Source organism: Doryrhamphus excisus, chromosome 16, assembly GCF_030265055.1.
Source record: "Doryrhamphus excisus isolate RoL2022-K1 chromosome 16, RoL_Dexc_1.0, whole genome shotgun sequence".
Taxonomy (NCBI): domain Eukaryota; kingdom Metazoa; phylum Chordata; class Actinopteri; order Syngnathiformes; family Syngnathidae; genus Doryrhamphus; species Doryrhamphus excisus.
The window spans coordinates 16,091,116-16,114,682 of NC_080481.1; the positions used below are offsets into that span (position 1 = coordinate 16,091,116).

A 23,567-nucleotide genomic window follows, 5' to 3' on the forward strand; every position below is an offset into this window, starting at 1 on the left:
AATATGCAGTAGATCAAACATCATTTTTTTTTAAAGGGGGGTTTGATAAATTACATAATGTGCTATGTATATCACTATATTGACAGTTACTATTATGTTATTGTATAGTCATATCATCTCGTATATCGGTACGTGACAAAAATAAAATAAAAATACAAAAACAAAAAATAAATAAAAAACAAACTTAAATTATATTAGGAAAGCAGGAAGTGAACAAATGTAACAGTTACTGATTGTAAAAGTACCAGATGAGAGGGGTAGGATTTAATAAGCTTTGCTTCTTCCTACTCCTTTTGGACATGTGGAACTGGGAACTGATTATGTAATTCAATTTGTATTCACACACCCAAAGCTGATTTGTATTCAATTGTATTCAATTGTAATCTGATGCATGTTCAAATGAAATAAACCATTACCATTACCATTACCATTACCATTACCAAAAGCCGTAGCTTGAGGGATTAACTTTTCCCTAATATAATGTGCACATCCCCCCTCAAATATATACATAGTAAATATTTTATTTTGTTTATTTAAAAAAAAAAGACACACTAAGTAGCCTCACAATAATTGTAGGAAGATATTCGAAAGTGGGGGCTGCACGGCGGTCGAGTGGTTAGCGCGCAGACCTCTAAGAGACCTGAGTTCAATTCCACACTCGGGCATGTCTGTGTGGAGTTCGCATGTTCTCTCCGGGTACTCCGGTTAATTAGCGACTCCAAATTGTCCATAGGTATGAATGTGAGTGTGAATGGTTGTTTGTCTATATGTGCCCTGTGATTGGCTGGCCACCAGTCCAGGGTGTACCCCGCCTGTCGCCCGAAGACAGCTGGGATAGGCTCCAGCACCCCCCGCAACCCTCGTGAGGATAAGCAGTAGAAAATGAATGAATGAATGAATAATATATGAAAGTAAACTTCATGAAAAATGGTGGTTGGAAAAGCTGTATTAAACACACTTACCTACTTACCACCCTCTGCTGGACAAAACTAAGAACTACAACAAACTGCCTGTTTCTTGAAACGCCAATTTTGCTTTAAGTAAAAACATAAAAAAGTACATTTGTAACGTTACAAATAAGTATCCAGGATCTTTGTCCTTCCTTCGTGACACTTCTGTACCGATTAAAAGCCGATTTCAGCACCGGAGCTGTCCGGATGCTGCATGCACGGTGATGCTCCAGCCTGTGACCCCTCCTCTCTCCCTCCCTCCATCCTCACTCCCTCCCACCGCTCCCTCCTCGCCCTCCTCGCTCCTCTCCTCCACACGCACAAAACGCTCTATCATGGCGTCTTCCAACCATGTTACCCCCACCAACTGTGGCTGGTGGCCCATCTCCGCCATGGACGAGGACGGCAAAGTCCCGGACGGGGACGAGTGTGAAGAGCCCACGACGGAGACCAAACCTTTCAACAAAGACAGGCTCGTTTTGTACCACTGGACTCAGTCTTTTACCTCCCAAAAGGTAACACGGAGTCTCTAAAAATGGAGGCATCTCATGCGTGGTGCGATGTCGCTGTGTCGCGTGTGTTTGCTTCTCGTCCACGCGTGGCTTTAATTGATTATTTACATGTTTGGCGGTGGTGCTTCCTGTGGACAAGAATGTGTCCGCAGCTGCGCACAGCATCCATTCGACAGGTTTTTTAGAGAGACGCTGCAGCAAGGGGCTCATTTCCTCGACGTGTGGTCAATATCGATCATAGCAGTGCGTGTCATCATCTTCCATTTATTTATTGACCGATTATGTATTGACCGATTCATCTCCTCGGAATCAATAGTCAATATACGCTTGTAACCTTTGAGCTCTGACACATGACATCCTGAATATTTCATTCACATGACGTGCAAAACAAACCCCCCCCACACACACACTACCCCACCCCCTCTGCAGCTGTATCATCACACTGTGGAATCTATCCATAGCACTTTATGGTGTGGGCCGCACCACTTTTTACACAACTCGCATTTTGGTCCTGGGCCTACAAATATGGGTTGTCATGATGATGTTTGGGCTGCATGGCGGTTGTGTGGTTAGCGCACAGACCTCACAGCTAGGAGACCAGGGTTCAATTCCATCCTCGGCCATCTCTGTGTGGAGTTTGCATGTTCTCCCCGTGCGTGTGTGGGTTTTCTCCGGGTATTCCGGTTTCCTCCCACATTCCAAAAACATGCTAGGTTAATTGGCGACTTCAAATTGTCCATAGGTATGAATGTGAGTGTGAATGGTTGTTTGTCTATATGTGCCCTGTGATTGGCTGGCCACCAGTCCAGGGTGTACCCCGCCTCTTGCCCGAAGACAGCTGGGATAGGCTCCAGCACCCCCGTGACCCTCGGGAGGATAAGCGGCAGAAAATGAATGAATGAATGAATGAATGATGATGTTAGCATGGGGGGCGTGAGATGGGGGGGCTCTATCATCCACATATACTGTGAGTGGGTGTTTGATTTAATGTTCATGCATGTGGAAAAAGTTTGGATATCAAATGACATTTGGACCATGTTGATACTTACAGGTTATCACATGGTTTGTCTGGTATCAGGCCAGGTATCATGCCCCCAAGTGTCATCTGTATCAGATGATACTGGCACTTTACATGAAAAGTTGTCAAAAACGAAACTTCATTTTAAGTAGATAGTAAATCTTTACTGCTATACCAGCTCATTAACTTATACCGTATCATCAAACACGCGGCCCGTGGGCCAAATGTGGCTCGCAGGACACTAGTTTGAGGCCCCCGCCTTGATATGAAAGTTTAAGATATGGATGCTGTATGGTATCATGTACCCAGAAAAAAATTATTACGTTTGATTAATGTTCATGTTAAAGGTTAAATAATTGTTAATAGTTATCCTCCCTATCCGTGTGGAAGTGGTAAGTTTTTGGCTATTTAAGTTTAAAGGAAATAACTTGAAGGCTACCGTTTAGGTCGCTAGCTCTCTAGTTTGCGAGTTAGCATGTGTCTCAAGACCCTGCAGTTGCGCAATATGTTGTAAATAAAAAAAAGAGTATAAATGTGACTATAGTCGTGTTTTGTCATGTCTACAGGGCTCTAATAATGCTTTGTTCATTTTAATCTGAAAAAAATAATTTGTCTACCCACCAACTATATGTGCTTTCTTAAGTTTTTATTATTTGCTGTTTTATTATTATTATTATTATATTTATTTATTTATTACTGATTGATTGATTTTCTTTATTCTTGATTTGTTTATTTATTTTTCATCTTATTTTGTGTAGAAAAATAAAAAGTAAGATATTTGAGAACAGTGAAATGTTTTATCAGAACTTTTCTTTGAGAAAATTGGAACCAAAGCGAATTTTTTTCAATTTTTTTGTTTTTAATAAATGCGTTTTTTTGGAAAACCCGAGCTCCAGTGGCCCCCAAGTAAATTGAGTTTGAGACCCCTGATCTACGGTAATAAAATAATAAATATGTGAGGGCTGTACTGGTTTAAAATACAATAATCATAAGTTGACCAAAGCTCGTTAGACTTTTAAACAAATAAATGTTTATTATGTGCCTCCTGAGCAGCTGAACCACTTGGCATGATGACGAGTGACTAACATGATTACGTAACAAACTGTTGTGTGACAAGTGCACTGTAACAGCCTTCACTACAGGGAGGGGGGATGGGGGGGTGCAGAAGCATCTCACAGTTCCAACATGGAGGCTTTTCTCTTGTCAACAACTAAAGCTGATTCAACATTTCTCATCATGGTGGTCCATGTTCTTGATGTTGCAGGTCCGTCTTGTCATCCATGAAAAGGGTCTGGTGTGTGAGGAGAGAGATGTGAGCTTGCCACTGCAAGAGCACAAGGAGCCGTGGTTCATGAGGCTGAACCTCGGGGAGGAGGTACCCGTCTTTCTCCACGGCGACAACATCATCAGTGACTACAACCAGATTATCGACTACCTGGAGACCAACTTTGTGGGAGGTAAAGTCACGCTGACGGCCTTTTGTTGCTTTTGTCGTTCTCGGAGGTTACTTGTTTGGGGAAAAGATTCTGGCTTCAAAACTTGATCCTGTTCTACAAGCATGTGAGAACATGTCTAATCCACATTCTAGTCAGAAGTAACGCTAACCATGTGGTACTGGGATGGCCCAGTTCAAGCCAATTATTCATTCATTTTCTACCGCTTACACCCTGGACTGGTGGCCAGCCAATCACAGGGCACATATAGACAAACAACCATTCACACTCACATTCATACCTATGGACAATTTGGAGTCGCTAATTAACCTAGCATGTTTTTGGAATGTGGGAGGAAACCGGAGTACCCGGAGAAAACCCACACATGCACGGGGAGAACACGCAAACTCCACACAAAGATTACCAAGGAATTGAACTCGGGTCTCCTAGCTGTGAGGCTAAACACTCGTCCACCGTGCAGCTTCAAGCCAATTATTGTACATGATTTCACGCTAAGTTGTAACAAGAACATCCATCCATCACGACATTTAATGTTTAATGTATTAACGACAGTTAATAGTCTGGTTAACATCAATAGTCTGGTTTCTGAAACATTCGGAATAACCCGTTTACACGCATGAGCAAACAGGTTTATTCCTGTATACATGGTAATTGTAAACAATCCAGATATCCCGATCAAAACAACGATGCACGGAGAGCGGCATGACACAATCCGAGCTTCATTTTATTAGGATACTATATTATGAAAGCAGGAAGTGAACAAATGTAACAGTTACTGATTGTAAAAGTACCAGATGGAGGCGTAGGATTTAATAAGCTTTGCTTCTTCCTACTCCTTTTGGACATGTGGAACTGGGAACTGATTATGGGATGTACTCAATTGTAATCTGATGCATGTTCAAATGAAATAAAACCATTACTATTACCATTACCATTACCATTACCATTGTTTCCAAAAAAGTGGTCCATAGGTAGGGTGTGATATAACACCGCATGGCTCACCTGCCTCGGGACTGCTTACTCATCTTCTGGAGCTCTGCCAGGAGCGCCGTCTGCCTCCTTCCACGAACCTTCACAAGCTCCTCCAACAGTCACAAACTGTCCTCGTGTTCAACAATACGTGCTGCTGCTTTCTTTTGGGTTGACTGTCACGCAGCTTAGATAAACGTTCAGTCTGTTACTGTTACTGTCTGGCCAGCATAGGGTCCTCAGCAGAGAGCAGGGGCGCTATATCGAACACTCCTGAGCCTCCTGCCGTTACTAAACACTGGAACATCGATTTTTGTTATTAATCTGTTTCAAAAGGTGAGATAAAAAACTAAATGTCTGAAGACCAAATCCATTTTACTATATAAAATATATAGTTTTACAATACAAACTAGAGAGCTAGCGACCTAAACGGTAGCCTTCAAGTTATTTCCTTTAAACTTAAATAGCCAAGTACATACCACTTCCACACGGATAGGGAGGATAACTACAGTAAACCTGGGATATATCGGATTCAATTGTTCCCACTGGTTTTGTCCGATATAAGCGAAATCCGTTATATGCGTATACCGGAAAATGTCCGTTTTATGCATATATCGGATTTATATCCGGTATATGCGTAAATCGGATTTTATCCGTTATAAAAAGGCACTTCCTTGACTATGTTTCCAATGTACCTGGACGCGCAGGCAACGCTGCAAACGCTGCAAATGACGTCGTATAGCGGCCTGTCACGATTCGGCGAATCGGAGCGCCACGATGCGGCCATCCGATATATGCGAGGGAAATTTAATGGAAATGCATTGGAACGGGACTGGAGATTTTGTCCGAAATAGGCGAAATCCGTTATAAAAAATCCGATATATGCAATGGATTTTTAATGGAAATGCATTACAGAAAAATCGGTTCTTTTTTATCTGTCCGTTGTGAGCGAATTTCCGATATATCCGAGTCCGATATATCCGAGGTTTACTGTATTAACAGTTATTTAACCTTTAACATGAACATTAATCAAACGTAATAATTTTTTCTGGGTACATGATACCATACAGCATCCATATCAAACTTGCGCGGGCCCGCACTAACATTAAACTTTCATATCAAGGCGGGGGCCTCAAACTAGTGTCCTGCGGGCCACATTTGGCCCGCGGGCCACGTGTTTGGTTCAATGTTTTTATCTTGTCGTCCCACAGACACGGTAGCACAGCTGATCCCAGCTGCAGACTCGCCCGTCCACGAGCGTGTCCAGCAGTATCGACAGCTATTGGACGGCCTTCCCATGGACGCTTACACACACGGATGCATCCTCCATCCGGAGCTCACCCTGGACTCTATGATCCCAAAGTACGCCACCGCTGAAATACGTAGTAAGTGAAGCCAGCTCGCCCGCATGACGCGTAGGTGATAATGAATTCATGTGATTAGGACTATTATTTTGTTCAATGTCAGGAAACAGATAATAGTAATAAATAATAATAATACATTTTATTTATATAGCGCTTTTCAAAATACTCAAAGACACTTTACAGAAGAATGGAGTTGAATAAAGCAAGTAAACAGAATAGAAGACACACCAAAATACAACATTCATTGGTTAATACACAGTTAAAACATGAGGGGGGGGGGGGGGGGGCACAACAGTCAGATATAAAAAGTTAGACATTCAAAATGGGTTTTTAGTTGTTTTATATAAAATAATATATATAAAATATATATATATATAATAATATATAAATGCAGTTATAATGTTGTATTCTCTTATTAAACTATGCCAAAGTTTCCGACAATGAGGTTTTTGCATTCGGAAGTGAGCCCTAAAAGAAGTTTGGGATGGCTTAAAATGCTTGGTTTGAAAAGGCGTGGTAAAACTACCCCTTTGTGATGTCACAGAGGGGCGGATTTCCTTATATGGTTCATAGTTAGGAAGCACTTTGAGTGTGTGACCAATCACAGCATAGTGGGCATGCCCGGAAACGGGTCGTGGGTGGAATAAATTCAAAGCTGGAATACAGGTGCAGATTCTGGAAAATCTGTTTTTTGAAGGTGGGAAGGTCAGGGCAAGCACGGAGTGAATGGAGCAAAGAGTTCCAGAGGGTGGGGGGCAGCGATGGAGAAGGCTCTGTCTCCCCAGGTTCGGAGCTTGGTCTTACAGGGGAGTGCCTGGAGGTTTGAGTCTGAGGAGCGAAGGGGGGATTGTTCCCACTGGTTTTGTCCGATATAAGCGAAATCCGTTATATGCGTATACCGGAAAATGTCCGTTTTACGCATATATCGGATTTATATCCGGTATATGCGTAAATCGGATTTTATCCGTTATAAAAAGGCACTTCCTTGACTATGTTTCCAATGTACCTGGACGCGCAGGCAACGCTGCAAACGCTGCAAATGACGTCGTATAGCGGCCTGTCACGATTCGGCGAATCGGAGCGCCACGATGCGATCCGATATATGCCAGGGAAATTTAATGGAAATGCACTGGAACGGAACTGGAGATTTTGTCCGAAATAGGCGAAATCCGTTATAAAAAAATCCGATATATGCAATGAATTTTTATTGGAAATGCATTACAGAAAAATTGGTTCTTTTTTTATCTGTCCGTTGTGAGCGAATTTCCGATATATCCGAGTCCGATATATCCGAGGTTTACTGTATTGTAGTTTGTTGAGGGTTTTGGACGGTGTACCGTAGAGCAGTGATTTTCAACCACTGTGTTGCGGCACACTAGTGTACCTTGAGAAACCGTCAGGTGTGCCGTGAGGAATTATCCAATATCACTTTTTATAATTAACATTTATTAATCATCATTTGCAAATATTATATCAATAGCCATTATGTCAATAGCATACGTGGACCCAAATATTCCAATTGCATTTGGTTTATTTGCTCAAACGGAAAGAATTGAACAGGGATGGAATATTCCTTTAACGCAGGGGTCTCAAACTCGCGGCCCGCGGGCCAAATGCGGCCCACGGGGCGCGAGACATTTTGTAACATTTTTGGTCAGTGGTGTGCCACAAGATTTTCCCACTGTAAAAAAACGTGTTGTGGCTCAAAAAAGGTTGAAAAACACTGCCGTAGAGAATACTGTTGCAGTAGTCCATTCTGGTTGTGACGAATGCATGGATCAGGGATTCAGCGGCAGAGAATGTAAGTGATCACCCTCGGCATTTGTGTGCAACGTTTGTGACTGCAGGACATTTGGCCAACGCAGCAACAGAGCTGATGAAGTTGGACCACGAGGAGCCCCAGCTCACGGAACCATACTTGTCGAAGCAAAAGAAGCTTATGGTCAGTTCATCTAATTAGTCCATTTGACATGAACAATACCTGGAATTTAACCAGTAGCGATTGAATTTTTGAATTGAACTATTATGGTTGGCAGGCCAAAATCTTGGACCATGATAATGTGAACTACCTGAAGAAAATTCTGGGAGAGTTAGCGATGGTTTTAGATCAAGTGGAGGCCGAGCTGGAGAAAAGGAAACTGGAGTATCAAGGTACGTTCCGGTGATGACTCTGCATCACGATATACGTATTAACAACACGGCTTGTCACGGCGTCATGATGTTTCCACCCTTTTGCAGGACAAAAGTGTGAGTTGTGGCTATGCGGACCTGACTTTACACTAGCTGATATCTGCCTTGGAGCCTTGCTGCACAGGCTCAAGTTCTTGGGACTTTCTAAAAAATACTGGGAGGACGGCAGTCGATCTAACCTGCAGTCTTTTTTTATGCGTGTGCAAAAACGCTACGCTTTCCGCAAGGTCCTGGGGGACATCCACACAACGCTTCTGTCTGCAGTGCTGCCCAACGCCTTCCGGATGGTAAAAAAGAAGCCCCCGTCCTTCTTCGGGGCGTCCTTTCTAATGGGATCCCTTGGAGGCATGGGCTACTTTGCCTACTGGTTTTTAAAAAAGAAATACATGTAGTGAATGCCCTCACGGTGTGTTCAGTGTCTATGTATTTGTGTGACGTTTGAACTTTTCTGTAACATTTGATGACTGCAGGAAAAGCATACTGAATATAGATAACACTAATATTTAACTTGCCGACTAAAGATATATTAAAACATTCCATTATAAAACATTCTTGACAGCACATTTTCTGGTAGTCAAGGCCTTCATAATTTTTTTATTTTTTTTTATTTTTATTTTTTGGCATGCAACACTTATACTAAATACTTTAGTCTGCTCCAAACTAATGCAGTCACACAAACAAGGGTTAAGTGACCTTGGAATGCCACTACTCATACTTACAACAAACAGTACATGGTGTATCGCCGCCGGTACTATCCTGCTGTACGTAGTAAACAGGTTAACTCTATCGTACATCTCAAGAAAGCACCATTTGCCCACATAGAAACCCTACATGCACAAACACATACAATTTATTTAGAGCACATTGCCCACTGTCACCAAACAGGAGTTCATAATATCATGCAGTTAAGAGTTATGTATGTGTTTCCTTTCTTGTCAGATTTCACGGGGGGGGGGCATTGAGCATTTTTGCAAAGAATCCTCTTCCAGATACTTCTAAATATATAAAGGCCCAGCAATAATGAGCATGAAAATCAGTGGATCCCACTGCTGCTTCGTTGTCTTCATCTTCATTTTTAACATATTTACCGTTGACTCCTGAAATGTTGGAAAGTTGAAATTGGAAAAGTTGGAAAGGCTTTTTGCGGCTGTGCTTATGTTTGTAGATCGCCATCGTTAACTTCTGAGGTACTGTGTTTCTCCATGACAAGGATCTCTCACTGCACAGCTTCTAAATGATTTACTGATAGCATCTCCACTGGGTGTAGGTGATAAGCAGCATGCTTTCAGAATTCATTAAAGGGGACCTTTTGTGTTTTTTTCACTTTTCTGACCTATAAATGCAGTTAGAATGTTGTATTCTCTTATTAAACTATGCCAAAGTTTCAGATAATTAGGTTTTCGCATTTGGAAGTGAGCCCTAAAAGACGTCTGGGATGGCTTAAAATGCTTGGTTTGAAGAGGCGTGGTAAAACTACCCCTTTGTGATGTCACAGAGGGGCGGATTTCCTTATATGGTTCATAGTTAGGAAGCACTTTGGATGTGTGACCACCCAGAAACAGGCCGTGGGTGGAATAAATTAAAACACCAATAGGTGTATAGGTGACTAGGTGCAGATTCTGGAAAATCCAAAAAGTTTTCTATGCGGGATATTGTGTGTAGCTGCTCTACAGGACACCACAACTCAATACAAATGGTTGAAAATGAGCATAATAGATCCCCTTTAAGGAAAGCCTCTGCATCCGATTTCATGTTCCCATTGATTCTCTTGGCTTCATATCTTTTAATGATGGAAGATGTAAGACTTCTTTATGGATGTGGAACACACATCCAACTGTTCATGCACAAATAAGGTGATTTAAATGTATAACGGATGCGGAACATTTCAGTGTGATCATGCCATCTCGTTATTGAATTTGCAACTTCAAATTCAAAGAGAAACGAGGACACAGCAAGCGGCTCTGATTCATTTTAATTACTGGATTATTTGCAAATCCACTTCTTCGGGGACTGATTGGGACCCCCTACTTCACACAGTCAAGAAGTTGTATTTGTGATGGTGGCTGTTATATCTCACTATAGTATTTATTTATTTTCTACTTGATTTTTTTTATATTTCTAAATAGATGCATTTATTTATGGTGCTTTTTATGATGTTTGTTCATAAGCCTTAATTTATTCAGTTGCCATCAATGACAAATAAATCTAAAAATGCACAAAAAAGTTTGCTTTTCATTGTGGTAAATACATACTATAGTCACAAAAGACGTGAAATGATATGATCATTGTTATTACACAAGGGGCCTCCTACTTTTTAGTATGTAAAAATACTTTTTATTTTGATGATTTAGTCCTATTTCACCTTGAGTGAAAGATAATACTGTATATTAATTTTATATGGGGTGTGAAAACCAATGTCGGACACTTCAAAATGGCATAAAAACATTTTATTACATGTTATCCTCACATGCAAGGCAGCAAACAAGCAACCATGTCAGTCTGTTCAAGCTTTGAATGTGTCAAACGGACACAAATAAATAGTGTCATATTGATGCTGATGAAAATCCTTTTAAAAAGGATGTCATTTATATTAAAAAAAAGGAGCTAGTGTACATTGGTCTGGAAACAACACTTTTGTCAGTGATGTCCAAGTGGACTTGTAAACCTCTGCTCTCAAACCACATCAGTCGTTTTGGGAACAGCAGCTGAAAAAGTCGTGTGTTGAGTGATCCTCCCTACTCGAGGATAATACCTTAAAAGAGTGTGCCCGCTGTAAATGTAGGCGACATGAAGCATAGCAGGAATGCAGCCTAGGTACGTTGGGTCTGTTCTTTCATATAACGCTGAGGAGGGAGTCCTGGAGACAAAGGATGGAGATACCAAAGCCGATATGTCAGATACCATGCCAACAACCCACAAACGGTACCCAGCACCTTGTGAGACAAGTCATGGAAGTAAACAGACGTGCAGATAAACATCCACAGCCATATAATTACTATAAGGTTTAGTGACACATACAGAAGGTTCAGAACTATCCTTGGAAGCGTTGAGAGACTCCCCGTCCTCAGGGAGGCCATCGGTGCGGTTTCCTCCACGATAAAGAGAGCAGAATAAGTCAGGATGAAGGAGTGGCCGGAGATGTCGTAGCCATGCCAGTGGAAGCCAGCACGCCTGCACGTGGCTTTGGTGGTGAACTCTTGGCTGACAATGTCCATGGAGTCCGTTTTAAAACACGAGCCGGTCACGTCCTCGATGTAAAAGAAGGTCTCGGTGCAAACGTACCACACTGTCGTCGCCACCGCCAGAGACAGGAGCCTTCGAGCGAGGAAGACCGCATTCCTGCTGAAGGCGGTGTTGGAGAGGAGGAGGAAGGGAGTCAGAAGCAGTAGAGTCCAACCCCACGACACTTTGACGAAATACCTGCACGACAAATAAGGAGATCACACAGAGCAATCAATAAACTGGAAAGGGAAACAACTTACACGTGAACAACGCTAAAACCTTTAGCATTGCGTATTATTATTATGTGTAGTATTATGCCCCTATGTCAGCAGGAAATGGTCTACACTCAATCAAGCAGAGCGCTCACCCAAGTAGAACAACATCATTTTTACAGATTTTGGAACACACATAAGGAACACCGCATTAAAAGGTACATTGTCGATTTTTGAGAAAATTTAAGTGTGCCTATAGTGCGGAAAATACGGTATTTAAATAAATGAGTATGGCCATGGTGCTGCTGTATGTGTTCCTTCAACAAAAATGCCTTGTGTCTGTCACTGGCACATCATGTGGACTGGTGCAAATAATACATATTATTAAACCGTATGTGTTGTTCCTGTTCAGATGAATTAAGTAGCCAAAAAGTAATAAAAGGAGCTATTAATATTACTGTTTAATATATCATGTTTAGTTGTGAGCTACAGCTAAATCTGCAGATGAAGAACCTTTCTTCTCTCTACTGTAAAACCTAATAAAAACGTTACTTTTATAATGTTAATTTTGTTTATTCGCCTTCACTTTATGTAACTACGACTTTCTTACTGTACTATGGAAGGTCGCTATGTTATGACGTCAGAGTAAACATGAGAACACGTGACACAACCAGGAAGTGCTAGACTGTCTGAATCCAATGTGTCGCGAGAGGGCCAAGACACTGACGGTTTTCTTTCCAACGAGTTTCTCCAGCAGGTGGTTTTAATTGATGAGCTCCTTCCCGCAAACTGAAGGAGGTGTTGATTATTAAAAGTCACCTGCTTTAGTGACAGACCGGAAAGAGAACCTGCAATGAGTTTTGACACCCCTGGTCTGGATTCCCAAAGCTGGTTCGCGGCTGAAGGAGGAGCCTCCGAACGTCTGGCCTCCGTAGACCCGGTAGGTTGACACGCCACTATTTTTGAAGCAATGTAATTCAGGAAGTCTGATACAAGCTTCGAGGCTTCGGATTGTATTCATTAAAAACGATCCGAGTCTAGCCAGGCGACACTTTTCATAAAGGCATCATATAAACGTAAACGTGAAACATGATGTCATTCCTCGATCGATGCTCGGAGTTGACCTCGGCAAGCTAACAAACTTTAGCTGTACTCACACATTCAGGACATTTCTGCTGCTGCTGAAATACGTCTGCGGGATGACTTGGAGCTCTTTGAGAATCGAACCCACGACTGAAATAAGCAAAAACATCCAAGGGAATTTCTGTCGGACGGCTGGTATCCTCCAAAGAGTCACCAAGTTGCCCACAACGACGTCCACCGCCGCCATGTTGACACCTTTCTCAAGTCTGGACTCCACTTCTTCTGCGTTGAGGTTGACTGGTTTTGTTAACAATGCGATTTACCGCCCCCGTCTGGTAAGGAATGTATTGCATCCACAAACATAGAGACGAGCATGACTCTATTACTGTTGTCAGTGTCGTGTGAGAAAATTGCTGGGCGGGACAGTGGAATAGTGGTTAGCACATCTCATTCATAGTCAGGTGTTCCAGGTTCAAATCTTGATCCTAGATGTATTTCAGTGTATAGTTTATAGTAGTTTTTTTAATAATTCATAATTGTGTATTCATCTTTAGTAAACCACATTAAACAATACTTCCCATTGTACTACATAGGACTCCAAACCTTTGGAATTTAACCAATATTTTCCGAAAAATTTAAGTTAAAAATTAAGAACTTTGCATTATTGCATATATATTGCTTTTTCTTTGGATTTTTGCCGCTTGGTAGCGACACTGATTCAAAAAGTATCACGTCACATGCAGTACCCTAATCCTGCTCAATTTAATGGCCCAATGAAAAACAATGAAAGCCAGGATATTCCAGGATATTTTCTGGCTTTCACTTTCCACAAAAAAAATAAAAATAAAAATAGGACACAGACACACAAATGTTTATATTTTGGTGTGCAAAAAGGTTTTACTCACTTTGGCATTGTCGCTCAGGTCTAACAAGCATCAGGCAGAAGTGGTTGTTCTATGCTGACAAAATTAAAAAGTGGAATTCGGCAGCCGTGTGGAAGTCCTCAGGAGCCCTTGGGAGTGTGACCAATCACAGCAGAGTGGGCGTGCCTGGCGGCAGGAGCATATTAAAACAAAGGGAACACACTTTCAATAGGTGCAGATTCTGGTTGATCTAGAGCAGGGGTGCTCACACTTTTTCAGCATGCGAGCTACTTTTAAAATGACCGAGTCAAAATGATCTACCCACTACAAAAATGCAAAACATCTATTTATTTTCAAATGTATTGAGGATTATTTGTACGTACAATGTATGTTGATGTACCTTACATAACCAAATGAGCCAATATTGCAAAACACACATAATTAACTATTAACATTTTTTGTAATTACCTGAGTTTACTTTGATGACTTGCACTGAATTGAACCAGCCAGGGATGCATAGTCCGGACAGTAGCTGCTGATAGCCAGCCTCAAGCACACTTCCAAATGTTTATCAGTCATGGATAATATCCGTATCATAATTTCCGTATAATATTCCATATCCGTATGGAAGTGATATGTTTTTTGCCTTTTTACTTGGTCCAGTTTTTTGGTATTTTTTAAAATTAAAATTAAAATTAAAATTAAAATTAAAATTAAAATTAAAATTAAAATTAAAATTAAAATTAAAATTAAAATTAAAATTAAAATTAAAATTAAAATTAAAATTAAAATTAATTAGGAAAGCAGGAAGTGAACAAATGTAACAGTTACTGATTGTAAAAGTACCAGATGGAGGGATAGGATTTAATAAGCTTTGCTTCTTCCTACTCCTTTTGGACATGTGGAACTGGGAACTGATTATGGGATGCATTCAATTGTAATCTGATGCATGTTCAAATGAATTTTTACCATTACCATTACTCAACTTGTGTGCATTAAGTCAATCTAAAAATGTGTCAACATGAGTCGAATTTGGAATTTGCTTGTAAAAACTCAGACAAGGCATCAGATAAAGGTTTAAAAATAATATCACGCTTATTAAAAACACACACACACACACAAAATATCCGTGTTATTGCCAAAAAAAAATCAACAGTTAGCATTTGTTATGTTCATTGGAGCTGAGATATGTTCACATCTGTCCGCTGTCATAAGACGGCAGTCCACTTCAAAATTCAAAGCAGCCTCCAGTATAGCTTCTCAGACGCTGTTGTTTCACATATTGTGTGATAATGTTGTGTAGCACCACTAAATAACACTTACAATAACAATAGTTACAATCCAAAGCAGGGTTCTCTTGTACATGTGCGTGCGTCTTACTTTTCAACATCTGCATTTGAAAAGAAGGGAAAATTCCCAGGAAAAATAAAGAAAAGTGAGGGAAAATAAGGGAATTTGTGGTCTTTTGTCCTTCCGCCAGACCATTTTCGGTTACGATAGGGTAAAAATATGAGAAATCGAAATGAAAATGGAGTTCCTCAGGGTACGGTGTATGTGTGTTTATCTCCTGGTCTGGCCAATGTAGCTGTTCTCCACGCACAGCACGGCGTAGGAGCTGGAGCAGCTGCTGGAGCTCTGCTGCAGCAGATTGCCGCTCTGCAGCGAGGACGCCGTGCCGGTGAGCGCATGGCTGCTCACGCGCCACGTCTCACAGTAGCTGTCGACGTGCCGCTGCCCGTTGCTGCTGGAGCCGTGCCATATCATCTTCTCAGGCCTGGAAAAATGACAATTAACAAGGAAAATTTTAAATAACCCAAGTAAAACTAAAATCATGCTGTTTGGTAACAGCAGAAAGGATACCAGCAAATACAAATAGACGGTGTGGACATTGAAAGAATGAACGAAAATAAATTTCTGGGGATCACAATAGATGAAAATATGATCTGGAAACCTCATATTACAAATATACAACATAAGGTGGCCAGAAATATTTCAATATTTGTTCTCAATCAGAAATCACTCCACACTCTTTATTGCTCTCTGGTTCTACCATATCTTACTTATTGTGTGGAAATATGGGCTAATAACTATAAAAGCAATCTTCACTCGCTAAATGTACTGCAAAAAAGGTCAGTAAGGATAATTCATAATGCCGCCTACAGAGAACATACTAACTCCTTATTTCTAAAACCACAAATACTTCAACTTGCTGATATAGTTCATCTTCAAACAGCTAAAATAATGCATAAGGCTAAAAATAACCAATTAGCTAAAAATGTCATCCAATACTTCTCTACAAGAGAGGAGAAATATGATCTCAGGGAAAACTAAACCAAAACCAAACCTAACTCAACTCAACTCAACTCAACTCAACTCAACTCAACTCAACTCAACTCAACTCAACTCAACTCAACTCAACCTAACCTAACCTAACCAAAACCCAAAACAAAACCCAAACCTAAACTAAACTAAACTAAACTAAACTAAACTAAACTAAACTAAACTAAACTAAACTAAACTAAACTAAACTAAACTAAACTAAACTAAACTAAACTAAACTAAACTAAACCAAAACAAAACCCAAAACCAAAACAAACTAAACTAAACTAAACTAAACTAAACTAAACTAAACTAAACTAAACTAAACTAAACTAAACTAAACTAAACTAAACTAAACTAAACTAAACCAAACCAAACCAAACCAAACCAAACCAAACCAAACCAAACCAAACCAAACCAAACCAAACCAAACCAAACCAAACCAAACCAAACCAAACCAAACCAAACCAAACCAAACCTAACCTAACCTAACCTAACCTAACCTAACCTAACCTAACCTAACCTAACCTAACCTAACCTAACCTAACCTAACCTAAACTAAACTAAACTAAACTAAACTAAACTAAACTAAAACCAAACTCAAACCAAACCAAACCAAACCAAACCAAACCAAACCAAACATTAAATTAAATTAAATTAAATTAAATTAAATTAAATTAAATTAAATTAAATTAAATTAAATTAAATTAAATTAAATTAAATTAAATTAAATTAAATTAAATTAAATTAAATTAAGGAATTAGGAAAGCAGGAAGTGAACAAATGTAACAGTTACTGATTGTAAAAGTACCAGGATTTAATAAGCTTTGGACATGTGGAACTGGGAACTGATTATGGGATGCACTCAATTGGAATCTGATGCATGTTCAAATGAAATTAAACCATTACCATTACCATTACCATTACCATTACCATTACCATTACCATTACCATTACCAAAATAAAAAGTACCTGCGTGTACACTTTCAATCAGGGTCACCTACCATGTGTTGTCACGTAGAACATCTTTACCATTGAAGGAGTAGATTGAGACGTTCTCTTTGATTGTGTCTCCTCTAAACATGGCGTCCCAGTTGTCAAACAGAATCTCATCCTGACAAGTGAGCAAAAAAACATTATTTTATTAATATCTGCGGCATTAAAATATATTTTGCATCGGTTTACCTTCAGGTTGACGATGGGCACACGGTCTCTGTCTGCTTTGCGGACAATGCTGTGGAGATCCTGGAGTTTTGAGGACAAGAAGGCCCGGAATGTTCCCTTCATCCCGATGGCTTGAGCCTGGGTGAAGCACAGGAAGTCGGCACCCCGGATGCCCCGCATGGCTCCAGTCTGGGGCAGGTTCAAGGCCATGATGTGGAGCTGGAAGCAGCGGAACATGAGATCGAGTCCTCAACAACCACAGCGGGTAAACTGACAGAAGTCCGCCCCTTACCCCTGGACCCGATGTGTGACGGTGGGCCGGAGTCTGGGCCACAGGTGGAGGGGGCCTTCGCTGAGGGGTGACGGCGTAGTACGGTGGGCGGTCATGAGATGAATGGTGTGGATTCCGACCGTCTGGGTGGTTCACCCGTTCTGTGTAACTGGGGTATCTGGGGTCAGTTGGGGCTGGGTATCGTGGATCCGGCTGATATGGGTACCGGGTGTCGGGATGGTATCCGTGATGATGAAGATTTGGATCTCGGATGTCGGGGTTTGTTTGGTACGGAGGGCGCAGCGGGTTGGAGTGATGTGGGTCAGGCTGGGAAGACCGGTCCGGGTGAACCGGTACCGGACTCTCCGCATGCCTGTGGGAGTCGTTGGAATGGTGGTGGGGGGAATACGGAACAACCGGTGGGGGCTCCACCGCTGCAACCTCATTGCCCTGCAGATAGTGGTCATTGAACACAACACAAAGAATAAAAATTTGGGAATGAAGAGTTTGGAAAAACACTCACGTCGTCACGTGGAAGTGGAATGTAGCCCCCGAGCTGAAAAAGGGACAAGATCATGAAAACGCCATCTGGGTCCGTTTGCTGGAGGACTAGATCTGATTCTTACGTGGACTTGCCGAACCCCATCTCGGACTCGTAGGTAAAGATCTGTCTGTTCGATGACATAAACCAGCGACCCCTCGGGTTGTCTTCTTGCCGTGGCGGTCATGATGTCATATGACTGCAACACGGTCACCTGCGTGCACAAGGATGCTTATGATGGTGATGAATTATGAGTTATTATATTCTCTGATTGGTGTGCACGGTGGTCGAGTGGTTCGTGGGAGGAAACCGGAGTACCCGGAGAAAACCCACGCATGCACGGGGAGAACATGAAAACTCCACGCAGAGATGGCCGAGTGTGGAATTGAACCCTGGTCTCTTAACTGTGAGGTTGGCGCGCTAACCACTCGACCGCCGTGCATGCGTGGGTTTGTACCCGGAGAAAACCCACGCATGCACGGGGAGAACATGAAAACTCCACGCAGAGATGGCCGAGGGTGGAATTGAACCCTGGTCTCCTAGCTGTGAGATCTGCGCACTAACCACTCGACCGCCGTGCATGCGTGGGTTTTCTCCGGGTACAAACCCAAGCATGCACAGGGAGAACATGCAAACTCCACACAGAGATGGCCGAGGGTGGAATTGAACCCTGGTCTCTTAACTGTGAGGTCTGCGCACTAACCACTCGATCACCGTGCACACCGCCGTGCATGTGTGGGTTTTCTCCAGGTACTCCAGTTTCCTCCCACATTCCAAAAACATTCACAAACCCACGCATGCACGGGGAGAACATGTAAACTCCACACAGAGATGGCCGAGGGGGGAATTGAACCCTGGTCTCTTAACTGTGAGGTCTGCGCACTAACCACTCGACCGCCCTGCACACCGCCGCGCATGCGTGGGTTTTCTCTGGGTACTCCAGTTTCCTCCCACAAACCCACGCATGCACGGGGAGAACATGCAAACTCCACACGGGGATGGCCGAGGGTGGAATTGAACCCTGGTCTCCTGGCTGTGAGGTCTGCGCAATAACCACTCGACCGCCGTGCATGTGTGGGTTTTCTCCGGGTACTCCGGATTCCTCCCACAAACCCACACATGCATAGGGAGAACATGCAAACTCCACACAGAGATGGCCGAGGGTGGAATTGAACCCTGGTCTCTTAACTGTGAGGTCTGCGCACTAACCACTGGACAACCGTGCATGCGTGGGTTTTCGCCGGGTACTCCGGTTTCCTCCCACAAACCCACACATGCACGGGGAGAACATGTAAACTCCACACAGAGATGGCCGAGGGTGGAATTGAACCCTGGTCTCTTAACTGTGAGGTCTGTGCACCAACCACTCAATCACAGTGCAACCCATTCCAAAAACATGCTAGGTTAATTAGCTACTCCAAATTGTCCATAGGTATGAATGTGAGTGTGAATGGTTGTTTGTCTATATGTGCCCTGTGATTGGCTGGCCACCAGTCCAGGGTGTACCCCGCCTCTCGCCCGAAGACAGCTGGGATAGGCTCCAGCACCCCCACGACCCTCGTGAGGAAAATTGGTAGAAAATGAATGAATGAATATTCTCTGATTTCCTCACCCCTGAAGAGTGTCCGGGTAATCCAGGTATTCCAGGTGGTCCGGGTGGCCCAGGAATACTAATGGCTGTCATTCAAAATGGAAGGAAAGAAACCCAATTAGTTATTTAACTTGTTAGCTATTTAAATTGTGCTATTTAACTTACTTTGTGTGCCCCTGTGAGGCCCATTGAAGGAAGGTCCCGGAGGTCCGGGTGGCCCCGGTGGTCCAGGTTGACCATCATAGCCTCTTCCTGGAGAACCAGGTGGTCCCTGTGGACCTGGAGGCCCGACAATGGAGTCCCCTTGCGGGCCCTAGTGGGACGATATATACTCTGATGTGAAGAAGTGACATGGAAGTTAAACTGGCACACCTTTGCGAGGATCATCTCGAGCTTGAGACGCAGGGGTCTCAAACACGCGGCCCACGGGGCCAAATGTGGCCCGCAGGACACTAGTTTGAGGCCCCCGCCTTGATATGAAAGTTTAATGTTAGTTTGATATGGATGCTGTATGGTATCATGTACCCAGAAAAAAATATTACGTTTGATTAATATTCATGTTAAAGGTTAAATAACTGTTAATAGTTATCCTCCCTATCCGTGTGGAAGTGGTAAGTTTTTGGCTATTTAAGTTGAAAGGAAATAACTCGAAGGCTACCGTTTAGGTCGCTAGCTCTCTAGTTTGCGAGTTAGCATGTGTCTCAAGACCCTACAGTTGCGCAATATGTTGTAAATAAAAAAAGTATAAATGTGACTATAGTCGTGTTTTGTCATGTCTACAGGGCTCTAATAATGCTTTGTTCATTTTAATATGAAAAAAAAATTGTCTACCCACCAACTATATGTGGTTTATTAAGTTTTTATTATTTGCTGTTTTATTATTATTATTATATTTATTTATTATTATTATATTTATTTATTTATTACTGATTGATTGATTTTCTTTATTCTTGATTTGTTTATTTTTTGTCTTATTTTGTGTAGAAAAATAAAAAGTAAGATATTTGAGAACAATAGAGAAAATTGGAAGTTTTTTTTTAATTTTTTTGTTTTTAATAAATTACTTTTTTTTTTTTTTTTTTTGAAAACCTGATGCGGCCCAGTCTCACCCAGACCCGAGCTCCAGTGGCCCCCCAAGTAAATTGAGTTTGAGACCCCTGCTTTTGTGGCTTCTCAGGTCTACATTAATGAATTCAAGTCCTTGTAGTCGACCAGTCCAGGGTACCCCAAGTCAGCCGGGATAGGCTCCAGCATTCCCATGGACTATCATTTTTTTTTGGAAAACCTGATGCAGCCCAGTCTCACCCAGACCAGAGCTCCAGTGGCCCCCAAGTATAAATTGAGTTTGAGACCCCTGGTTTTGGGGTTTAGTCTAGGTTGGAGGATCTTCCAGAACCCCAACTGAGGAGTTAGTCTTGGAGAAAACATCGAAAACGTCTTCTAAAACAAGCTGAACAGTCCAATTGCGACGCATTCAATGCCCTGGGAATAAGTCACAATGACGAATTCTCCCAGGTTACTTCATCTAGCTCTTCCAAGCGGATCCAGAGCCAGCTGAGAAACATCATGTCTCCAATGTGTCCTGGATCTCCTCCAAAACCCGAGCCAACTATTCTAGCTCCTAAGCGAATTTACTTAACTCACTTAAAGTCCTCTGGAATCACAAAAATATTATAAAAACATTTTTACGCACATGTTCATAATTGAAACCACAATATTATTATGATCTCACCGGCGGTCCAGGGATTCCTGGTGTTCCACTTCCTCCGTATCGTTGATCGTAATATCCTCCGCCTGGTTCTCCTTTCTCTCCTTTCAAGCCCGGATCTCCTGTTTCGCCTTTCAACTCGTGCTGGATAAAGAAACATTATAAAACATCCAACGTTCATGTAAACCTTGTCATGTATTTTACTAATAAGACGCTACTTTTTCCCACACGCTTTGAACCCTCCTGCTTAAACGATGATGTATTAATTGTTTGAAGTATTATGTAGATCGGATATTGAGCTAATGAGTGATGCTGGGAACACCAAGTGCAAGTAGGATTGCAAGGTTTATATTATATTCTTTCAATGTAAACATCCCATGTTGCAACATGGAGTATGGCAGGGGTGGGCAAACTTTTTGACTCGCGGGCCGCATTAATTTAACAAAATTGACGGGGGGGGATTATGTAGTATTTTACACGTAACAGTCCATTTTTACACCTATATTTTTACACATATTTTACATGTAAAAGTGTCATGCAATCTGCTATATGTGCACTTTGAAATCATTTATTTGATGTAAAGTGTGTTTCTCAATGTATTATTATTATTATTATTATTGTTATTTTATTAGAATTATTATTATTATTAGTTATAGTAATGTTATTATATTATTATTATTATTATTATTATTATTATTATGTTGTTATAATAATAATATTACTACCATTATTATATTAATATTATTAACAACAATATTAATATAATAGTAGTATTATTATCATTATTTGTATTACTATTATTGTGCTCCTTTTTCCAGGAGTATTTTGTAATATTACTACCATTATTATATTAATATTATTAACAACAATATTAATATAATAGTAGTATTATTATCATTATTGACATTATTATTATTATTATTATTATTATTATTGTTATTTTCATTAGAATTATTATTATTAGTTATAGTAATGTTATTATATTATTATTTTGTTATAATAATAATATTACTACCATTATTATATTAATATTATTAACAACAATATTAATATAATAGTCATATTATTATCATTATTTGTATTACTATTATTCTGCTTGTGCTCCTTTTTCCAGGAGTATTTTGTAATATTACTACCAATATTATATTAATATTATTAACAACAATATTAATATAATAGTAGTATTATTATCATTATTGACAACATTATTATTATTATTATTATTATTATTATTATTATTATTATTATTATTATTATTATTATTATTATTATCATTATTATTATTATTATTATTATTATTATTATTATTATTATTATTATTATTATTATTATTATTATTATTATTATTATTATTATTATGTGCTTGTGTCCCTTTTTACAGGAGCATTTTGTAACAGACCACATCAAATAACGAAATTGATAAAGCAGCTACCTCAACCATCAAAACATTGGCCCAAGCCACGATGCCACGTTTTATGTTGAGTTCAAATGAAATATTTGGAAAAAACAGGCGGGCCATATTGAAACACTTGGCGGGCCGGATGTGGCCCCCGGGCCGTAGTTTGCCCACCCCTGGACTATGGCGTCAAATGAATGCCATACTTGTGTGTAAAAATAACCACTCGGTTATTGACCACTGCCACTAGGGCGGGTCGGCATGGCAACACCTAGACATGAAGTAATACACTTGTAGTACCCAGTACTGGACAATACAGGACATTACAGGTAAGGGTTTGTGATAGTTTGAATGGAAAAAATGGTAAAATTGCAAAAATAACATCATGAGAATAGTAATAAAGCCAAAATGTTGTGTTGCTGCTGGATGTTCACAACATCCAAGCACTACTCTAAGTTTGTTTTCTTTTCCAAAAGAGGAATGTTTAATAGAGGAAGGATGAAGCAAGTGCAGAGAACGAGAGACAGATTGATTGCTGCGCTTTTTGCAGTGTTCAATTCCATGATAGCGACAAGGCTGTGAAGCATTATATATGTTTATAACATGTTTATATAAACATGTTTTTTAGTGATATGTTTACTGTGGGTTTGCACAGTGGTTGAGTGGTTAGCGCGCAGACCTCACAACTAGGAGACCAGGGTTCAATTCCACCCTGTGGAGTACTCCGGTCTCCTCCCACA

The 23,567-nt window shown here is 40.9% G+C and overlaps 3 protein-coding genes and 1 long non-coding RNA gene across 6 annotated transcripts in view; 2 read left to right on the plus strand and 2 right to left on the minus strand.

Annotated features, from left to right (window-relative positions):
- Positions 1 to 1,237: 1,237 nt before the first annotated feature.
- gdap1l1 (ganglioside induced differentiation associated protein 1-like 1) lies at positions 1,238 to 10,666 on the plus strand. The gene is made up of 6 exons (XM_058051282.1): positions 1,238 to 1,465; positions 3,745 to 3,937; positions 6,115 to 6,288; positions 8,115 to 8,209; positions 8,304 to 8,418; positions 8,506 to 10,666. The coding sequence occupies exons 1-6, from the start codon at positions 1,286 to 1,288 to the stop codon at positions 8,847 to 8,849; spliced, it is 1,101 nt and encodes a 366-aa protein (XP_057907265.1). The 5' UTR covers positions 1,238 to 1,285; the 3' UTR covers positions 8,850 to 10,666.
- Positions 10,667 to 10,889: 223 nt separating this feature from the next.
- Positions 10,890 to 13,269, minus strand: fitm2 (fat storage inducing transmembrane protein 2). The gene is made up of 2 exons (XM_058051718.1): positions 13,049 to 13,269; positions 10,890 to 11,877 (listed from the first exon to the last, which is right to left on the minus strand). The coding sequence occupies exons 1-2, from the start codon at positions 13,219 to 13,221 to the stop codon at positions 11,268 to 11,270; spliced, it is 783 nt and encodes a 260-aa protein (XP_057907701.1). The 5' UTR covers positions 13,222 to 13,269; the 3' UTR covers positions 10,890 to 11,267.
- On the plus strand, positions 12,563 to 13,559 carry LOC131104487 (uncharacterized). Its single transcript, XR_009119781.1, has 2 exons — positions 12,563 to 12,831; positions 13,057 to 13,559. It is a non-coding gene; the product is annotated as an uncharacterized LOC131104487 (long non-coding RNA).
- A 517-nt stretch (positions 13,560 to 14,076) lies between these two features.
- Positions 14,077 to 23,567, minus strand: part of LOC131104485 (collagen alpha-1(XVIII) chain-like) — a 36,658-nt gene continuing 27,167 nt past the window's right edge. For all 3 annotated transcript variants that reach the window (XM_058051715.1, XM_058051716.1, XM_058051714.1), the window contains 9 exons: positions 21,456 to 21,575; positions 19,889 to 20,036; positions 19,745 to 19,809; positions 18,218 to 18,346; positions 18,115 to 18,147; positions 17,613 to 18,041; positions 17,342 to 17,539; positions 17,161 to 17,270; positions 14,077 to 15,611 (listed from right to left, as the gene is read on the minus strand). In XM_058051715.1, coding sequence (XP_057907698.1) covers positions 15,398 to 15,611; positions 17,161 to 17,270; positions 17,342 to 17,539; positions 17,613 to 18,041; positions 18,115 to 18,147; positions 18,218 to 18,346; positions 19,745 to 19,809; positions 19,889 to 20,036; positions 21,456 to 21,575 — 1,446 coding nt within the window. In that variant the 3' untranslated portion in view covers positions 14,077 to 15,397. The remainder of the gene's footprint in view (positions 15,612 to 17,160; positions 17,271 to 17,341; positions 17,540 to 17,612; positions 18,042 to 18,114; positions 18,148 to 18,217; positions 18,347 to 19,744; positions 19,810 to 19,888; positions 20,037 to 21,455; positions 21,576 to 23,567) is intronic.

What these genes read in the sequence shown, in the direction of transcription:
- fitm2 (XM_058051718.1), bottom strand. Translation starts at nt 13,221, where the DNA reads ATGGCGGCGGTGGACGTCGTTGTGGGCAACTTGGTGACTCTTTGGAGG. An exon ending in AGCAGAAATGTCCTGAATGT is followed by an intron (nt 11,878 to 13,048) that starts GTGAGTACAGCT and finishes TTTGTCGTGCAG; the next exon opens with GTATTTCGTCAAAGTGTCGT.
- gdap1l1 (XM_058051282.1), top strand. Translation starts at nt 1,286, where the DNA reads ATGGCGTCTTCCAACCATGTTACCCCCACCAACTGTGGCTGGTGGCCC. An exon ending in AGTCTTTTACCTCCCAAAAG is followed by an intron (nt 1,466 to 3,744) that starts GTAACACGGAGT and finishes TTGATGTTGCAG; the next exon opens with GTCCGTCTTGTCATCCATGA. An exon ending in CGAAGCAAAAGAAGCTTATG is followed by an intron (nt 8,210 to 8,303) that starts GTCAGTTCATCT and finishes TATGGTTGGCAG; the next exon opens with GCCAAAATCTTGGACCATGA.